This window comes from Bos mutus, chromosome 10, assembly GCF_027580195.1.
Source record: "Bos mutus isolate GX-2022 chromosome 10, NWIPB_WYAK_1.1, whole genome shotgun sequence".
Lineage (NCBI taxonomy): Eukaryota > Metazoa > Chordata > Mammalia > Artiodactyla > Bovidae > Bos > Bos mutus.
In genome coordinates, this window is record NC_091626.1 from 29,848,653 (window position 1) to 29,869,316 (window position 20,664).

General features: G+C 36.0%; 1 protein-coding gene across 12 annotated transcripts in view; it reads right to left on the reverse strand.

The window, feature by feature from the left end:
* Positions 1-20,664, reverse strand: part of GPHN (gephyrin) — a 535,685-nt gene that overhangs the window by 198,206 nt on the left and 316,815 nt on the right. For all 12 annotated transcript variants that reach the window (XM_070377686.1, XM_070377689.1, XM_070377688.1 and 9 more), the window contains one exon: positions 1,308-1,442. In XM_070377686.1, the coding sequence (XP_070233787.1) occupies positions 1,308-1,442 (135 nt within the window). The remainder of the gene's footprint in view (positions 1-1,307; positions 1,443-20,664) is intronic.

The following is a 20,664-nucleotide window of genomic DNA, read 5'->3' on the forward strand; positions in this document are numbered from 1 at the left end:
AAACAATAAATCATTCTGTTTTAAAAATTTGTAAGATATGGATGACATTCTTCTACCCAATTTATGTCTTGATAACTCCGTTTTCCTTCAGTTAAAGATTCAGCTGGCTGGCATTCAATGTATAAACATATAACAAACATTTTATATCTAGAATGTTTTTATAGTTTTTCTTCATGAAGATTTAAGACCTCATTTTTTTAAACTATACAATTATCAGTGACTTTTGACACAAGTCTAAAAATGATATGCAACAGTTCACACTCTGAAGACTGCTAAAAAGGATGTAGCATGGAATGTAAAAGCAACTGCACTACACATTTCAAGAACTGACTGAGACCACTTCCAGTTAAATTCAACAATAACATTCGTAAAACTCATAGAAAAGCTGGATGAGGAAGGTAGTTATATAAATCCTTAAATCTGATGACAGTGAAAAAGTCATAGTTTGCAAAATTACCTACAGATTTCTGAAATAAATTTACTGTATAGCCTGATAGCTAAAATCATATCCTATTAAATAAGAAGGAATGTCACTGTTTGCTTCTGATGCCAAAAGTGGATCCATCCTATGGAAACTTGAAACTAGAAATGACTAACTTTACAGGGAAGAGATATTCTAAGAAAAAGTATCATAGTCATAATTAGGTATGCTACTCAGTTTATCTCACACATGAAAATGTCAGGCAGCAAATAAATATCTAATCCTCTCCCTGGCTCACTGCTTCAGTACTTGGGAAAAATTATAAAAAATAAATACTAAGCTACTTCCTCCCTCCCCCAAAGGTTGGCATTAAAACTTTCTATCAATTTAGATTTGTTTCCAAATATTAGGCAGCAACATTCCAAGTTGAATATGTTTGAAAAAATTTGGAATGATACTAGAGCAAGGAGTTACCCCTGCCTGGACAAGTCAAAAAAAAAAAAAATCCTTTTGGTGACATCATTTTATTTTGTTAACCTTGCTGTTTATTGGCCAGAAACACATTCACCCTCTGCATAAATAAATAACTGCATATCTATACAAATAAGTATGCTAAAAAATAAGAATTCTACAACAAAGAAACAGGAGTTACAGAAGGTGATACCTATAGCTGTGAGGTAGTAGGCATTTTGAATGAAATTTCTATTCTTGTTGGCCTAATACAACAATTTGTGAAACATTAGGTGATATCTATGTTACAGCCCATTAATTTTTCATTGTAATATCTTGCATGCAATCCAACCTTGACAAGCAGAGGGAAATACTGGTTAGTTTTCCCAGATGTACATAGCAGAGCAGGTGTAAGGTGCCAAGGAACTATACTTACTTTTGGTGTCGGGCAGGAAGCTGTAGAAAGGCGAGATGTAGCCTGAGCACGAGGAGATTCCGAAGGAGTAGTACTGAGGGAGGCTGTGTCTCGTGGGAGCACCTGAACGCCACGAGAAATGATGGAGTCTGGAATCTGAACAAGAGGAACAAGTATGGTTTAATGTGCTGAAAATACCAATAACATGCAAAATCAATACCCATAGCAAACATTTTTTTTTTTTTTTTGGTGGGGTGGGGGGGGCAGGTGGCGCATATAGTCAACATATAGTCAAAGCTGTGGTTTTTCTAGTAGTCATGTACGGATGTGAGAGTTGAACCATAAAGAAGGCTGAGTGCTGAAGACTTGAGGCTTTCAAATTGTGGTGGTGGGGAAGACTCCTGAGAGTCCCCTGGACTTCAAAGAGATCAAACCAGTCAATCCTAAAGGAAATAAACCCCAAATATTCATTGGAAGGACTGATGCTGAAGATGATGCTCCAATACTTTGGCCACCTGATGTGAAGAGCTGACTCACTGGAAGAGACCCTGATGCTGGGAAAGATTGAAAGCCAGAGAAAGGGGTGGCAGAGGATGAGATGGTTGAATGGCATCACTGATTCAATGGACATGAATCTGAGCGAATTCCAGGAGATGGTGAAGGACAGGGAAGCCTGGCATGCTGCAGTCCACGGAGATGCAAAGAGTCAGACACTTAATGACTGAACACCCTTTGCCGCTAAGCTCTCAGATATTTGGTCTCACTTATTAAGTATGACTGCATCCAAAAATTTGGGATAAGGTAGAAATCTTCAGATTCAATATATTTTCCTTGGCCAAATAAAATTTCAAATAATATTTCATCAAAGCTTTTTTATGAGGCAGTATAGAATTGTAGAGAGGAGTAAAGTGTTTGGCATTCATATACTGGCTCTGTCATTTAACACCTATTTAATTCTTAGATATCTTCCATTTCCCTTTCAGATTCATTCTCCACCCTTCTTTACTCTCTCTGCACCAAGCTAAACTGTATAGACAGAATCAACAAGCTATTTTGTGCTCTCTGATTTCTAGCTGGCTCAGGTAAGAAGTACTATCAGGAAACTGAAGAGTTGGGGGACAATAAGGTCTGATATTTATTCCCTTGGCTTCCTCTCCAGCAGGTCACTGTAGGCTGGCTAAGATTAGAGGCCCTGTTAGATGACCTGTGCTTATAGCTCTTTTCTGGATTCCAATTACCTGCTCTCTTTTTTGCCCCATTAGGTCTAGGAGTATTAATGATACCAATTATTACTAGTTCCAGGGTGCTGAATCATATCTTGTTGCTTTTCTAAAATCTTCCCATGCTTTGATAAATATCATAGTCCTTTATTAAACTCTTCACAATTATCCATTTAGGTATGCTGTGACTTCTGCTGGGATACTGATAGATATAATTTTTAAACTGTCATTTCCTTTATCTAAAAAATGTGGATAAATGATAGCATTTACCTCACCAGATTACTGCTGAGGGCTAAATAAGATAATGCATATAAATTATCTAGCACAAGTAGTTAATACTTCATAAATATTAGCTATGTTATTATTATGTTATACACTAACTGATGTAAGTGAACATCACTACTGTAAAAACATACAAATGTAGGACAAATACTGTGGATTATTTGTCTTTAAAATTATTAATATTTATGTTGATTATAAAATTTGTTATTTAGGGCTATGTATAATTTAGTTCATATTCTGGGCTAGTACTAGTGAGTATAAGTCTTTTAATCTCAAAATGACAAGCTGACCACTTCCAAGTTTTATGCACAAGAGGGGAAATATGTATGATGAAAGAATAAGCAATTAACATTCAACCAAAATATTACTTAGGATGTACAAAGAAAACAGCAGCCAGACTTTGTGACTAGAAAGGTGCTCCTTATCTTTGCATATCATCTCTTTCTCACAAAGGAAATACTACTTCCTCAGGTGCTATTTCATTTAGTTTCCATACCTACATCCTCAATACTAAAGGTACTGCCACAATTTCTGGGCTTAATTTTTGTGATTTATGAACAATATATGAATATGATGAAAAGCAGTGGGAATTCTGAGAAGAAAAATGGCTCCATTTGCTAGTACACTTAAATACTGAATTTCAATAAATATTTTAAGAAACAGAGGTAGAAGCTCTTCTCCAATTTAGAAGAGCTATATAGTGCCACTTACATCTAATAAAAAAGGCCAAGTATTGGGAAGAACAAGGTCAAATGCCCCTACTGTATTTCACATAGTACCATGTTTCTTTCCTTCATGGAAATTACCCACACTTACACTACATTTATACGCGTGCTAGTTTGGTCAGTGTCTATCTCTCATACCAGAATGCACTGTCATGATGATGGAACTAGGTTTTGCTACTACTAGGTTTTGCCACTGTATGTCCAGTGCCTAATGAAGCATCTGTACAAAGTAGTATACATGTGTGATTTCCAGACTTACACACACACACACACACACACACACACACATATTTCACCTCCACCCCTTCAGTAAACAAAACAGTAGGAAATTTGAGGGAGAAGGTAAAAGTAAACTGTGAGGAACAGGTACTTCCCTGGTGGTATAGTGGATAAGAAGCTGCCTGTCAATGCAGGGGATACATGTTTGATAACAAGGGGATAATGTCTGGTCTAGGAAGATTCCACATGCCACAAAGCAAGTGAACCTGTACACCGCAATTATTGAGCCTGTACTCTAGAACCCAGGAGCCACAGCTATGGAGCCCACGTGCTACAACTACTGAAGCCTGCATGCCCAAAGCCTTTGCCCTACAAGAGAAGACACCATGATAAGCCCACACACCACAACTGGTAGACTAGCCTCCACTCATGTCAATTAGAGAACACCCACACAGCAATGAAGATCTAGCACAGCAAAAGATATAAATAAATAAATGAATAAAAATTAAAAATATTGTCATGTATATACTTTTGGGTTACTAGTTTGGAAATATACAATAAACTATTGGAAATATGAGTCTGGAGTCATGAAAAAGTTAGACTGGACATATACTTTGGGAATGATCATTGAAGGTGGTAGTTTCAGTCATGCAAATATTTCAGGTCATCCAAGGAAAATATGTAAAAGACCAAAGGTTGATGGTATGAAAGTATTTCAGTTTGGAAGATAAATTATTGGTCTACCTATCTTTAAGAAATTGTGAGAGACAAAAGAGGAAAATCAAGACAGAGTAAACATAAGGGAAGAGAAAAGAGAAGAAACTTTTAAATGTTACAAAATATCAATTATTAGAGAGAACAGGAGTAAGATGAGAGGTGAAAAGATGCCCTTGGAACTAGCAGTTATATAAGATATACAATTATATACAATTATATAAGATACTAAAGTAAACAAGAAAAAGTAGAAATGAGGAAGCAAGTGGGGATGATAAAGTAGTGAAATTTGTGGGGAGAGAAAAAGACATTCACTAATATTCTTTTCTTTGGTGCTTGGAATAAAGGTCTATTTGACAAGGGGGAAATACAAATGGGAAAGATCTCTCTAGGAGAGTCATAAACATCTGGAATAAATGCACTGATGAATGAGCATGGAGGATAACTAAGGCATTGGCAAAGGAATTCTCAACCATCATTGTGAATTCTTAAATAATAAATAAAATCAATAATGGAAGCCCATTATTCTGTTGCAGAGTGTTCGTAATTTTCCCTTTTTAGAGACATTATCAATGACTCTTGGTCATGTATCATAATTCCCATATGCATTAATTCTAGCAGCAGCAGCAGGATACATACAGTCAGAAACAGAATTGCTGGTTGCTGGCTGTGAATATCTTCTTTTACAAATTCCCAAATTGATTAAGCCAATTTAAAAGTCTATGAAAAGAAAATAGTAACAATTTGTCTTACTTCACAACTTAGCTCTACCTAGTATTGTCAGTAATATTTTTTCAGATGTGATGGACAGTAAAAATATCCTAAAGTGGCTTTCTTTTTCCCTCATTGTTAATAAGAGTAAACACTTTTTCATTTGTTTACCAGCCATTTAGATGTTCTCTTTTGTAAAGTTCAAGTCTTTCACCCAATTTTCCCTTTATGAGTCATTCTTTTTACTTAATTATTACATTTCTGTATCTATTCTGGATAGCAAGTCTTTATCAGTTTTATATGGTATAAATATCTATTCCTACTATGCAGCTTGCCTTCCAATTTCATCACGTATTCTGATGAACAGAATATTTTAATTTTTATTACATTTTATTGATAGTTAGACAGTTAGCTATTCAGTTCAGTTCAGTTCAGTTCAGTCAATCAGTCGTGTCCAACTCTTTGTGACCCCATGAACTGCAGCACGCCAGGCCTCCCTGTCCATCACCAACTCCCGAAGTTCACTCAAACCCACGTCCATCGAGTCAGTGATGCCATCCAGCCATCTCATCCTCTGTCGTCCCCTTTTCCTCCTACCTCCAATCCCTCCCAGCATCAGAGTCTTTTCCAATGAGTCAACTCTTTGCATGAGATGGTCAAAAGTACTGGAGTTTCAGCTTTAGCATCAGTCCTTCCAAAGAACACCCAGGACTGATCTCCTTCAGAATGGACTGGTTGGATCTCCTTGCAGTCCATGGGACTCTCAAGAGTCTTCTCCAACACCACAGTTCAAAAGCATCAATTCTTTGATGCTCAGCCTTTTTTATGATCCAACTCTCACATTTATTCCTGACTACTGGAAAAACCATAGCTTTGATTAGATGGAACACTGTTGGCAAAGTAATCTCTCTGCTTTTTAATATGCTCTCTAGGTCTTTTCTTCCAAGGAGCAAGCGTCTTTTAATTTCATAGCTGCAGTCACCATCTGCAGTGATTCTGGAGCCCAAGAAAATAAAGTCTCTCACTGTTTCCATTGTTTCCCCAACTATTTGCCATGAAATGATGGGACTGGATGTCATGGTCTTCGTTTTTTGAATGTTGAGTTTTAGGCCAGCCTTTTTACTCTCCTCTTTCACCTTCATCAAGAGGCTCTTTAGTTCCTCTTTGCTTTCTGCCATAAAGGTTATCTGCATATCTGAGGTTACTGATATTTCACCCGGCAATTTTGATCCCAGGTTAAGCTTCATCCAGCCTGGCATTTCACATGATGTAATCTGCAAAGAAGTTAAACAAGCAGGGTGACAATATATAGCCTTGACAAACTCTTTTCCCAATTTGGAACCAGTCCATAGTTCCATGTCCGGTTTTAACTGTTGCTTCTTGATCTGCATATAGGTTTTGGGGGCAGGTAAGGTAGTCTGGTATTTCCATCTCTCTTAAGAATTTTCTATAGTTTATTTTGATCCACAAAGTCAAAAACTTTAGCATAGTCAATGAAACAGAAGTAGATGTTTTTCTGGAACTCTCTTGCTTTTTCTAGGATCCAGTGGATGTTGGCAATTTGATCTCTGGTTCCTCTGCCTTTTCTAAATCCACATTGAACATCTGGAAGTTCTCAGTTCAAGTACTATTCAAGCCTAGCTTGGAGAATTTTCAGCATTACTTTGCTAGCGTGTGAAATGAGTGCAATTGTGTGGTAGTTTGAACATTCTTTGGCATGGCCTTTCCTTGGGATTTTCATGAAACTGACCTTTTTCCAGTCTTGTGGCCACTGCTGAGTTTTCCAAATTTGCTGGCATATTGGACACAGCACCTTCACAGCATCATCTTTTCGGATTTGAAATAACTCAACTGGAATTCCATCATCTCCACTAGCTTTGTTCATAGTGATGCTTCTTAAGGTCCACTTGACTTTGGACTCTAGGATGTCTGGCTCTAGGTGAGTGATCACACCATTGTGGTTATGTGAGTAATTAAGATATTTTTTGTATAGTTCTTCTGTGTATTCTTGCCACCTCTTCTTAATATCTTCTGCTTCTGTTAGGTCCATACTGTTTCTGTCCTTTATTGAGCCCATCTTTGCATGAAATGTTCCCTTGGTATCTCTAATCTTCTTGAAGAGATCTCTAGTCTTTCTCTTTCAATTGTTTTCTTCTGTTTCTTTGCATTGATCACTGAGGAAGGTTTTCTTTTCTCCCCTTGCTATTCTTTGGAACTCTGCATTCAGATGGATATATCCTTCCTTTTCTCCTTTGCCTTCGTTTCTCTTCTTTTCTCAGTCAATAGAACGGGAGAAAATATTTGCAAACCATATATCTGACAATAGTTTAGTATCCAGAATATACAAAGAATAATTACACTGGAACAACAAAATATAACTCATTAATAAAATACCTCATTTTCAGAAATGAGTGAAATGACTTGAATAGACATTTCTCTGAAGAAGATATAGAAATGGCCAACAAGGATCATGAAAAGATGTTCATTATCATTAGTAATTAGGGAAATGCAAATCAAAACCACAATGGCTGCGATCCAAGAGTCTACAAGCAATAAATGCTGGAGAGGGTGTGGAGAAAAGGGAACTCTCTTACACTGTTGGTGGGAATGCAAACTAGTACAGCCACTATGGAGAACAGTGTGGAGATTCCTTAAAAAACTGGAAATAGAACTGCCTTATGATCCAGCAATCCCACTGCTGGGCATACACACTGAGGAAACCAGAAGGGAAAGAGACACGTGTACCCCAATGTTCATCGCAGCACTGTTTATAATAGCCAGGACATGGAAGCAACCTAGATGCCCATCAGCAGATGAATGGATAAGAAAGCTATGGTACATATACACAATGGAGTATTACTCAGGCATTAAAAAGAATACATTTGAATCAGTTCTAATGAGATGGATGAAACTGGATCCTATTATACAGAGTGAAGTAAGCCAGAAAGAAAAACACCAATACAGTATACTAACGCATATATATGGAATTTAGAAAGATGGTAACAATAACCCTGTGTACGAGACAGCAAAAGAGACACTGATGTATAGATCAGTCTTATGGACTCTGTGGGAGAGGGAGAGGGTGGGGAGATTTGGGAGAATAGCATTGAAACATGTATAATATCATGTATGAAACGAGTCGCCAGTCCAGGTTCGATGCACGGTACTCGATGCTTGGGGCTGGTGCACTGGGACGACCCAGAGGGAGGGTAGGGGAGGGAGGAGGGAAGAGGGTTCAGGATGGGGAACACGGGTATACCTGTGGCGGATTCATTTCGATATTTGGCAAAACTAATACAATATTGTAAAGTTTAAAAATAAAATAAAATTAAAAACAAAAAACCACAATGAGATACTTAACATCCACTCAATGGCCCTGATCTCTTTAAAAAAGGAAAATAAAAAACGTTGTTGAATATGTGGAGAAATTGAAAACCTCAAACATTCCTGTTAGATTTGCAAAATGTTGCAGCTCTGTGAAAAACAATTTGATGGTTCCTCACAAGGTTAAACACAGAATTACCATATGATTCAACCATTCTATTCAAGGTGTATAACCAAAAGCATTAAAGATTGATTTTCAAACAAATGCTTGCACAGATGTTAATAGCAGCATTATTTTTAAACAAAAAGTGGAAACAACTAAAATGTTTATCAACTCATCAATGGCTACACAACATGTGACGGTATACCTATACAATGGAATATTTTACAGCTATAAAACAGAGTACTGATACTGCTACAACACAGATGAACCTTAAAAACATGATGTGAAGTGAAAGAAGCTAGATATGAACAGTCACATATTGCATGATTCCACTCAAGTGTAATGTTCAGAGTGGGCAAATACATAACCAGTATGCAAATTAGTGGCTGATGGGATGAGAGGCAGGGGTACGGGCAGTGACTACTTACTGGGTGTGGTATTTTTGAAGGGTGATAAAATATTCTGGAGTTAGATTCCAGTGATGCTTGCACACATTGTAAATGTACCAAAAGCCATTGAATTGTACACCTAAAAATGGTGAATCTTACTTCAATTATATTGAAAAAGAAATCCTTGCTAATCCATTGCTAAGCTAAGTCACTTCAGTTGTATCTGACTCTTTGCAGCCCTAAGGCCTGTAGCCTGCTAGGCTCCTCTGTCCATGGGATTTCCCAGGCAAGAATACTAGAGTGGGTTGCCATTTCCTTCTTCAGGAGATCTTCCCAACCCAAGGATCAAACCTGCATCTCTTATGTCTCCTGTATTTGTAGGCAGGGCTTCCTTGTGGCTCAACCGGTAAAGAATCTGCCTGTAATGTGGGAGACCTGGGTTCGATCCCTGGGTTGGGAAGACCCCCTGGAGAAGGGAAAGGCTACCCACTGCAGTATTCTGGCCTTGAGAATTCCATGGACTGTATAGTCCATGGACTCGCAAAGAGTCAGACACGACTGAGCGACTTTCACTCTTTACCACTAGTGCCACCTGGGAAGTCTCTGATCCGTTACAACGAAGATTTTGTCCTATATAAATCTATGAAAGCTTTATAGTTCTGCCTTTCATATTTAGGTCTCTGAAAAAATTAGAATTGATTCTTGGATATTATATGGGATAAGAGATCAATTTCACTTTTTCTTTTTCCATAAGGACAGCTTGTGGTCCCAGCATCATTTTTTGAAAAAAGAGCTTCTTCATTAATGTGTGGTACAAATTCTGTTATATACCAAGTGTCCATGTGTTGGTATTTTCAGGCTTCTCTTCTGTTTCATTGATCAAAGTGTTAATTCGTGCACCAGCAATGTACTACTTTATATCATTTTAAGTCTTGCTATTTATAGAGCAGATCCTCTCACTTTATTCTTTTCTTATTCAAAGAGGATCTTGGTTATTTTTGATCCTTTGCACTTTCTGTTCTATATAAATTTTAGAAACAGCTTGTCACTTTTCTCTCTCCTCTTAATTAAATACACACACGCACATAACACACACCACATACAAACTGTTCGGATTTTATTTACTACCTTTGTACAGAAAAAGACAATAAAGTTTTAAAGGATACCCCTCTAATTTACTAAAAAGCATTTACTTCTGGGGGTGTGTGAACGCAAATGAGAATGAGATGAGAGGATGATTCAGGTGGATGCTAATCTTACCTATATTTCATCTGTATGTTTTAATAAAAAGAATGTACTCATGTACTACTGTATAGTAAAAAAAAAAAGTTTTAGTAATGAAACTTCTGGGAGGGATGTTTCAAAAATTAAGAAGTGGTAAATATGCTCAACAGCTAGGGAGAACTCAAAAAAAGGAGCATAATGTCTTGTACAGAATTGATAGTGAATAATTTTTTCTTTGATAATAAAGAAGTTGAAGAAGCTAATAACAGAATTACAGGCTCTCTTGAGATAGAAGGAATAGAATAAAACATTAACTCAGAAAAATAGTTTAAGCAGAAAGGACAGTTTAGCCTTGGTGATCTTTATTTTAATATAATACGCAAGAGAGAATAGGGGAAATGAGGAGATAAAAAAAAGTAAAGCTCTAAAAATTGCAATTGTTACAGCCACAATGGAGAACAGTATGGAGATTTCTTAAAAAACTAGCAAGAGAATTACCATATGACCCCAAAATTCCACTACGGGGCACATACCTCGAGAAAACCAAAACTGAAAGAGACGCATGTACTCCAATGTTCGTGGCAGCACTATTTACAACAGCTAGGACATGGAAGCAACCTAGATGTCCATCAACAGATGAATGGATAAACAAGTTGTGATACATACATACATACATACATACTTACACATACCCAATAGCATATTACTCAGCCATAAAAAGAACACATTTGAGTCAGTCCTAATGAGGTGGATGAACCTAGAGCCTGTTATACAGAGTGAAGCAAGTCAGAAAGAGTAAAACAAATATCATATATAAATGCATATATAAGGAGTCTAGAAAGATGGTACTGATGAACCTATCAGCAGGGCAGAATTGGAGAAGCAGACATAGAGGACAGACTTATGGGCATAGTAGGGGAAGGAGAGGGTAGGACAAACTGAGATAGTAGTGTGGAAACATATAAATTATCATATGTAAAATAGGGAGCCAGTGGACATTTTCTGTATGATACAGGGAGGTCAAAGCAGGTGCTCCGTGACAACATAGGAGGGTAGGACGGGATGGGAGGCGAGAGGGAGTTTCAAGGGGAGGGGTATATCCACCTGTGTCTAATTCATGTTGATGTATGGCAGAAACCAACACAGCATTGTAAAGCAACTATCCTCCAGGTAAAATTAAAAAAAAAAAAAAAAAAAAAAAAGGAATTAGTAAGAGATGAATGAAAGCCTTGCTAAAGTAGTGGGGTTCCACTTAGAGCAAGCAGAATTTGCATGGTAAGTCAGCACAAATAAACAGAAATGTCAAGTAACTTCCAAAAGAAATAACATTCCTACTTTTAAGAGCACTCGTCTACATTCCTATTATCTTATGCAACTGAGAACATAGGGAAAACAATTTGCTTCAGTTGATATCAAATCCTGTGTAGATATGTACTGTAATTTCAACTGTGAACTACTAAACAATAGAATTCTCCTCATGAAGGGAAATTATAATTGGAATACCTATTTTCTTAGGATCTGATTATTTCTAGTTATGTAGGTATTCTGTTCTAAAGCTGTTTTCACTGATTGGGCAAACACTTCTAAAAAAAGAAATGGAGAATTATATTATCAAAATTAGAGTACCTAGCCAAAATATCACTTTCTTTATAAACTCTGTCTTTTGAATTGCTAATAAGAATATCAACAAACGCACAACTTTGTATCTTGATGCTAGAGAAATTCTTAAGTGAGCAGACATTTTCCCTTTCAATCACTGTTTTTACCACCTAATATTTTTATTTTGAAAAAATATTTAAACTAACAGAAAAGTTGCAAGACTAATACAATAGAAGACCTGTTATCTGGATTAAATTTTGGGTAGCTAGTGATCAAACTTATAATAATTGAAGTGAGTCTCCCAAAACAGCCATATATAAAGAAACATGGCTTTCATAACAACAATTTGTCAATCTCCATGGTGAAGCTTTTGAAGTCCTTGTCTAGCCTGGTGGTTAGCTATATCATATAAAACCTTTCCTAGTAATGTCTCTGTTTAGAGATATTTAAGGTAGGCTGAACTCTCTTAAAAATCCTATTACACATCCAAGTGTACAGTACAGGATCTGAACTAATAATAAAAATAGATTACATATGAATGCCTAAATATGTTCTTTCAGAAAAAAAAACTATCACATGTCTTTCCAGAGCTTCTAATACTGGTCAGAATACCAATTAAAGTTATATGATTAAGCACTATGAAAATTTTACTAAAGAACAAAACTATCAAACCAGAGTATCTTGAATTCTGTAAGATATTTGACAAGCCATATATTTGACAAGAATTCAAAAAGTTCTTGGAACAAGATAGACAAAGTGGCTTTTGATGGGCTGTAAGAGAAATATGTCAGCTGGTTAAGCAATTAACCAATAGGCTTTCTGGTAGCCTGTGAAACAGCCTATCCTAAATAGCATGTACATAGTTCATGCAGAATACATCATGAGAAACACTGGGCTGGAAGAAGCACAAGCTGGAATCAGGATTACCGGGAGAAATATCAATAACCTCAGATATGCAGATGATACCACCCTTATGGCAGAAAGTGAAGAGGAACTAAAAAGCCTCTTGATGAAAGTGAAAGAGGAGAGTGAAAAATTTGGCTTAAAACTCAACATTCAGAAAATGAAGATCATGGCATCTGGTCCCATCACTTCATGGGAAATACATGGGGAAACAGTGTCAGACTTTATTTTTCTGGGCTCCAAAATCACTGCAGATGGTGACTGCAGCCATGAAATTAAAAGACGCTTACTCCTTGGAAGGAAAGTTACGACCAACCTAGATAGCATATTCAAAAGCAGAGATATTACTTTGCCAACAAAGGTCCGTCTAGTCAAGGCTATGGTTTTTCCAGTAGTCATGTGTGGATGTGAGAGTTGGACTGTGAGAGAAAGCTGAGCGCCAAAGAATTGATGCTTTTGAACTGTGGTGTTGGAGAAGACTCTTGAGAGTCCCACGGACTGCAAGGAGATCCAACCAGTCCAGTCTAAAGGAGATCAATCCTGGGTATTCTTTGGAAGGAATGATGCTAAAGCTGAAACTCCAGTACTTTGGCCACCTCATGCGAAGAGTTGACTCATTGGAAAAGACTCTGATGCTGGGAGGGATTGCGGGCAGGAGGAGAAGGGGACGACAGAGGTTGAGATGGCTGGATGGCATCACTGACTCGATGAACGTGAGTTTGAGTGAACTCTGGGAGTTGGTGATGGACAGGGAGGCCTGGCGTGCTGCAGTTCATGGGGCCGCAGAGTCGGACACGACTGAGCGACTGAACTGAACTGAACTGAAATAGCATGTGAAATAGCCTATCCTAAAAAAATGTTCTGTAACTGACTTGAGTGACAACACGATTAACGTATTTGCATTATTTGCATAAAATATCAGATGTCTTATACAGATTTTGAAAAAGTCTCCTTGGGGTGGACTGATCAGTTAAATGTAGCAAAATGAAACTCAATAAGAATATATGTGAGGACCTGGATTTTGATTAAAATCAATGGTATAAAAAAAAAACCCCACAAGAATTTAAGATTCATATTTATAAAGAAAAGCCACACTTTATGATTTTGTCTAGACAGAGATCTTATGAAGTATGTCTATAACAGACGTTTTTAAATAACTGTAAAAATTTAAATATTCATGAGTTTGTTTCTTAACAATTATTTACACTTACTAAAATTATTTAGGATTTTTGTTGTTCTTAATGGTCTTAATCAGAGTTTTTATTATAACGTGCTATTTCATATAAATTTACCTTCCAGGAAAATAAAAAGTTATAACCTTGCTAACACCTATATTCCAGTATCAATTTCCGATTGTGTATTTGTCTAAAACTCTTAGAAAAATGTCTGCTACGTAATCAGCATTTAAAAGCTGTCTTGTTATCATTATTACTATAGCTGCTTAATATATTTGCTTAGTATAGGGAGAGAATATGTTGATTATTTGTTTATATCATGTAAAAGTTCTTATAAATCATGGGGAATGCTAAATGTATTTTGGTTTTTTATATGTCTTATGAACTTAGTTGGATGGTGTTTCATATTTTTTTCATAAAATATAGTTAACAAATATTCATACAGGGTATATACTATGAGTCAAACTGTGCCAGATGTCAGTTCAGTTCAGTTGGTCAGCCATGTCTGACTCTTTGCAACCCCATGGACTGCAGCACTCCAGGGTCCCCTGTCCATCACCAACTCCTGGAGCTTATTCAAACTCATGTCCATTGAGTCAGTGATGCCATCCAACCATCACATCCTCTGTCATCCCCTTCTCCTCCTGCCTTCAATCATTCCTAGTATCAGGGTCTTTTCAAATAAGTCAGTTTTTCGCATCATGTGGCCAAAGTACTGGAGTTTCAGCTTCAGTATCAGTCCTCCCAATGAATATTCAGCACTGATTTCCTCCAGGATTAATCATATAAACTAAGAGATGTGATCCTCGTCTCATGGATATTATAGATAACATATACAGAAATCAAAGTGAAAGTGTTAGTCGCTTAGTCATGTTCAACTCTTTGTGACCCCACGGACTGCAGCTGCCAGACGCTTCTGTCCATGGGCTTCTCCAAGCAAGAATACTGGAGTGGGTTGCTATTTCCTTCTCCAGTGGATCTTCCCAACCCAGGGACTTGAACCCAGGTTTCCTGCATTGCAGGTGGATTCTTTATCATCTGAGCTACTAGGGAAGTCCCATAGAAATCAAACACATGAATAATATATAGTTGTAAATTGTGGAAGTGTTATAAAGGAAAATAACAAGGTGTTATGAGAGAGAATAACGAGAAAAATTTAGATCAGAGAAGGCAGATTAGTAAAGTCTTTCTGTGATTAATGAGACACTGAAACTGGAACAGAAAGGATAAACAGAAGTTAGCCAGGCAAAGAGTGGGGTTAAGAGCTTCTCGGTAGTGGTAACAGCATGTTCCCAGAGCCAAGACAAAGCTGGATGTAAATTCAGTGAGCAATGGGGAGAGGGAGAGAGATGGTAACAGAAGGATCTAGAAACAGATCATGTAGAATCTAGCAGAACAGAAACTATCTAATGCCAAGGCTCTAGCTGTTAAAGCACAGTGCACACTATTTCCCAGGTTTGAAAAAGTCTATGAACTTTTTAATATAACTTCCTATTTACCTTATTGGTAATAGCAATCTTTTTGAAAAACTGTAAGAACATACATTTTTTTACCCAAGTAATGATTACTACAAGTTTATAACAAATATATACACAATCAGTCCACAATATTACTCAATGGTCAATGTTAGGAAAAAAACAATTGGCATCCTAATAAATCAATCCCTATATTGACATCTATAGTAGGAATATAAAAACTTTTTGGTTTTTTCTATTCAAATTTTGAGAAACTCAAACATTTATTACTAAAGATCACATAATCTTCAAAAAAATCCCACTATGTGGCATCCATATGAATAGAAACAAATAAATAAGTATAAAAAAGCACACTAAGCCCATGGACATCTTGAACAGAAATTTTATTCAATTCTGTAAACATCCATGCATTACTGAATTCCTTTCATATGCCAGAAAAAATTGTGAAAGACTCTGAAGTGGGCAAAAATATTATTAGGTGTCTTGTGTAGTGGACTGTTTTGAATTTTCTGTACTCTTCAGTCTTTTAGATATTTTACAAATCCAAGTTGTAAAAAAACTGGGAGTAATGTAAAAAGGTTTTCTCCAAGTGATTCTTTTTCACTAGGGAAGTATAATGTACTGCCACGTCGAATTTACCTAAATGGACCTTACATCCATGTTCCTATGCAATGTTGTTCTTTATGGCATCAGATTTTACTTTCACCACCAGACACATCCACAACTGAGAGTTATTTCTGCTTTGGCCCAGCTGCTTCATTCTGGAGCTATTAGCAGTTGCCTTCCACTCTTGCCCAGTAGCATATTGGACACCTTTCAACCTGGGGGCTTACCTTCCGGGGTCACATCTTTTTGCCTTTTCATACTGTTCATGGGGTTCTCGTGGCAAGAATACTGGAGTGGGTTGCCATTTCCCTCCTCCAGTGGGCCACATTTTGTCAGAACTCTGCACTATGACTCGTATGTCTTGGGTGGCCCTGCACAGCATGGCTCATGGCTTGACTGAATTATGCAAGCTCCTTCACCATGACAAAGCTGTGATTCCATGAAGGGGAATATCCTTAGTATATCCCCAAATAAAGAAACTGAATTTTTAATACTTTAAATATGCTAGACTTAAAAAAATCTACTAGAAAGTAATTTGTAAGTATTTTAAAAATCCAAGTTCATATAATTAGGGTAAATCTTTGGCAAATAGGATAAGCTTAAATAATTGTAGCTTAAAGACTGTCTTGAAATTTTTCATATGTTAAATATAAATATATATTTTGTTTTACGTGGGCTGCTTTCCCTAAACACATAGAGGTTTACTGACTGAACAAGCTTAAATTACTCCTAAATTACATGTCAGCTTGAATATAATTTCTACGATCTTTAAGTAATTTAAACTTTGGATTGATATTAAATTAATTAATGGATAATCATTAGAAATCTGGATAATTTTTAAATAAGAATTAGGAGACATCAATTACTAATAATAAATAAAACAAAATTTACCACTTTAATCAGTGTACAATGAAATGGCATTAAACAAATACTTGCCTCTACTTATTTTCCGGGTTATTTGTGGGAGAAGGGTGGTGGTGGTGGTTACTAAAACACCTAAATGTATATAAAGTGGTCTCTCATTGCGGTTTTGAATTACAGTTTCCTAATGATGAGTATCTTTTTGTGCATGTTTCTGTTTGTATACATTCCTTGGAGAAATGACTATTCAAATCCTTCACCCATGTTTCAATAGGGTCTCCCCCCCCACCTTTTTTTTTTTTTTGCTACTCAGTTGTAGGAATTCTTCTTATATTCTAGATACTAATCCTTTCTCAAATGTGTTTCTTTCATTCTGTTAATGGTGTTCCCTCTGACTGTATTCTTCGATGCACAAAAGTCCTTAAGTTGATAAAGTCCAATTTATCTATTTTTCTTTTGTTGTACTGATTATTAATCATAATTTTAAGTTTATATACCTTGGTTTATTTTTATTTGCTATATAAATTGTAAACATTTTTGTCATGTTTATGAACATGCTCCTTTTTGCCACTTTAACAAGCAGTAAGTGTTATAAGTAAGTCATGCTGCTGTAGAAAATTATACATGTTCATGAGCTTTGCTGTCTGTTAAAATATGCATACGTCAGACACTTCTTAATTATTTACCCCAAGTTTTCTCTGTGAAATAGAAATGCCTTACTTTTACTAAAAGTATACCAAAATGAGTTGCTGAACAACCGTGATAGAGATAAGCAACTGAGCTTGTATTTTTATTTTTTTAACAAAACCAACCAACCAACAAACAAAAAAAAAAAACACTGCTCTAAAGCAGCAGTCCTGAAACTTTTTGGTCTCTGAGCCCCTTTACAATAATTATCAATATTTACTGAATTAGAAATCGAAACAAAAGTTTTACAAATATTAATTCATTTGAAAAAAGCAGTGATCAACCTGTTGCATGTTATCATATTATTGTGAAGACAGTTTTCATCATGTGGGTCATCTGAAAAAGGACTGCAGTCCTAAAGCAAAGTATCAATTCGTTCCAGAATATTTGAAAAAACATAACAAAAGATAAAACTTGGAAATTGAAGTTATTTCCTTGGATTTGTAATGCCTGAAAATAAGTTACAAAATGTGTTAAAATATATATTCACCTGAAACAAAGTTCACTTAGTTTTGATGGGCTTATTTCCTGGGCTTACTGATGAGTGCTTTTACCTACTATCTATGTAATCTGTCTAGACAGCAGAAATTCAGTGTCTTACCAGAATAATTTTCTTTGCTATATGTTAATTTTGTTATATGCTTGGCTTCTTAAGTGGAAAAAGAACAAAAACTTCCTCAGTTATGAAAGAGTCAATTCTTAACAACTGTGTGCCTTTTATGCTTTTATTTTATAGTCATTTTAATTTAAAAAGGCCTAAAAATTATTCCTCAGGCATCCATGATCCTATCTTAAATCAAGTGTCTAAATTTCCTCTGAAAACTCTAAGTCAAATCTTAAGTATAGAACAAACTATTAAAAAATTTTCAGAGTATCTTTCACTTAAAACTATCTTTGAGATTTCCTGGAAGGTTCCTAGAAGTCACAAAAACTTGTTCTTTTAGCACAGATAAAGTGATGAAAGATATAATTAGATTTGTTTGATGGGTTACAACTATAAATTTCATGGAAAGTTGTTGTGTCGAAAGAGAAGCCCAGCCTTCTCTAGGTTAAGTTTATATAAGCAAACTGCTTTTAATGTAACCATTTCATTAATTTTATGCTTTGTGTAAAGTCCTTAGATAATTGTCAATTCCTCACAGACCCTAGTATTTTTACTCTAAGGGAAAATACTGCTTAAGACTCTTGAAAGAAATATATTCCACCCCTCAATAGAGAATTTTACTCTCTTCCATTCTGAAATTACTGGTAACAGTTAATAACTCCAGCTATTAAGTTCTTGTCATCTACAGATGGATTTTGAGGCTTACCTCAAAGTTATGCTATAAGCTACAAACCAAAGCTTGTACATTTACCAAAGAAGGACAGTTTTATAAGCCTCATGGAAAGAACTGTACCAGATACTTTCAGCTACTGACACTTCAAAGAATATACCCTTGGGTACAGACTGCTTAAGTCATACTATTGTTTAGGTAACTTTTAGACTGTAGCAGTGGACTGAGCTAGTATTTCCAAAATGCTCATCAGTCTAAAAGGTGAAAGTTTCATGAAAGCAGACTGCTAAGCTAAAATCTAAAGGAATGAGAACTGATTACTTAGGACTAAGTAAACCAAATAATTTTTTTTCTGGCTATTTGTTTGGAATATTACTGATGTTTCAAATGTTCTCTTCTCTGTGTATGTGAGGAGATTCTTTTTCTTTCTTCTTAATCTATGTATAACCAACACAATTTCGTAGATTCTGATTTCTTAAAACTAAAAATATTTGATTTAACTGATTCCCTCAGAAATCAGAAACTCTTACAAGGTATGGTAACTTTTCTTGACAATATAGTGATTTTCATAGATTTATGAAGAATGTCCTCCTCTCTACCAGGATATAACTGAAGAAATCGATGGCTGAACTAAGGGCATATCTGTATCATGTTCGAGAATGGTGACCATTTAATCAGATATGACTACCACTTCTGAAGAATAAAGATTGGCTATACTCACAGACCTAATAACTACAAAGCCCTCTTAGGAAAAATGACCTGATACCTGGAGTAGAGGGTCTCAGCTTTGCATGTGGTAAGGAAGGTCACTTATAAGTGGTAATGACATTTTGGTGACCTGGAAAAGAGAGGAATTCATCCCATAACAGGTACCTGCAGGTAAAACAGAGTGAAGGGATTGTCTAGGGCTCTGTTACCTAAACTTGGAATGGCAAAAATAGAAACTTTAAAAAGTAGAATCTGAGATTCTCTCTGAAAATTTCCAGATAAAAGCTAATTTTGCAGCCTCAGTAACTGCAAAAAAAAAACTCAGAGAGGCTATCTGGCTATCTTAATATCTTGCTGCAGCTAAATAATCAATCAAGCCCAAACTAATGAATGAGACCAGCCATTTTTTTGCATCAAAAATCATCTTTGAGGTTATTATGATTGGGGGTGTAGAGAGTTGTCCGGAAAATGGGTAAGAAAGATTATTAAAATGTCCTGATTTGTATACTCTTCTGGGTTATCTGAACTTTTTACTTTCACTATTTTACAACTTTGCAAGTTACAGAAAACTAATAGTAATGCAAATTATTGTCTATAGCAATGTAAATACATTTTGTCCCGAGAAGGAATATTTGATTATTACCCTTACCCTGTGTATACTGACTGAGTTTTGTGTCTATTTATAAATTCACGCCAATCTTTGTGACTGATGATATATGTCATTTGTTTACTTTTTGTCAACTTTGTTTACTTTTTGTCATGTGTCCTTTGTTTACTTTGAACGTGTTTGAACGTGTTTAACAGCTTACTGCTCTGTCATTAATTAAATAAAATATTTGACACATTTTATATTTCTATGAACATTATGATTAAACCTTTAAAAATACTATCCTTTAACATGTATTGTACTATGTTCTCCAAAGCATTTGATTTCATGTATTTGTCTAAATACATTTCTGATTCCAATTGTGCTCATGGCTTAAAGCTCTACTGCTTGAATCAGCAACCTTTCAGAGTAAATATATCCTATAACTCACAGTGCTTAGGTTGTGCATTGAATTTTATCATTCAAGTATTTCAAACTAAGGTCTAAATATCCTAGTTCTCATTCTTCAAACA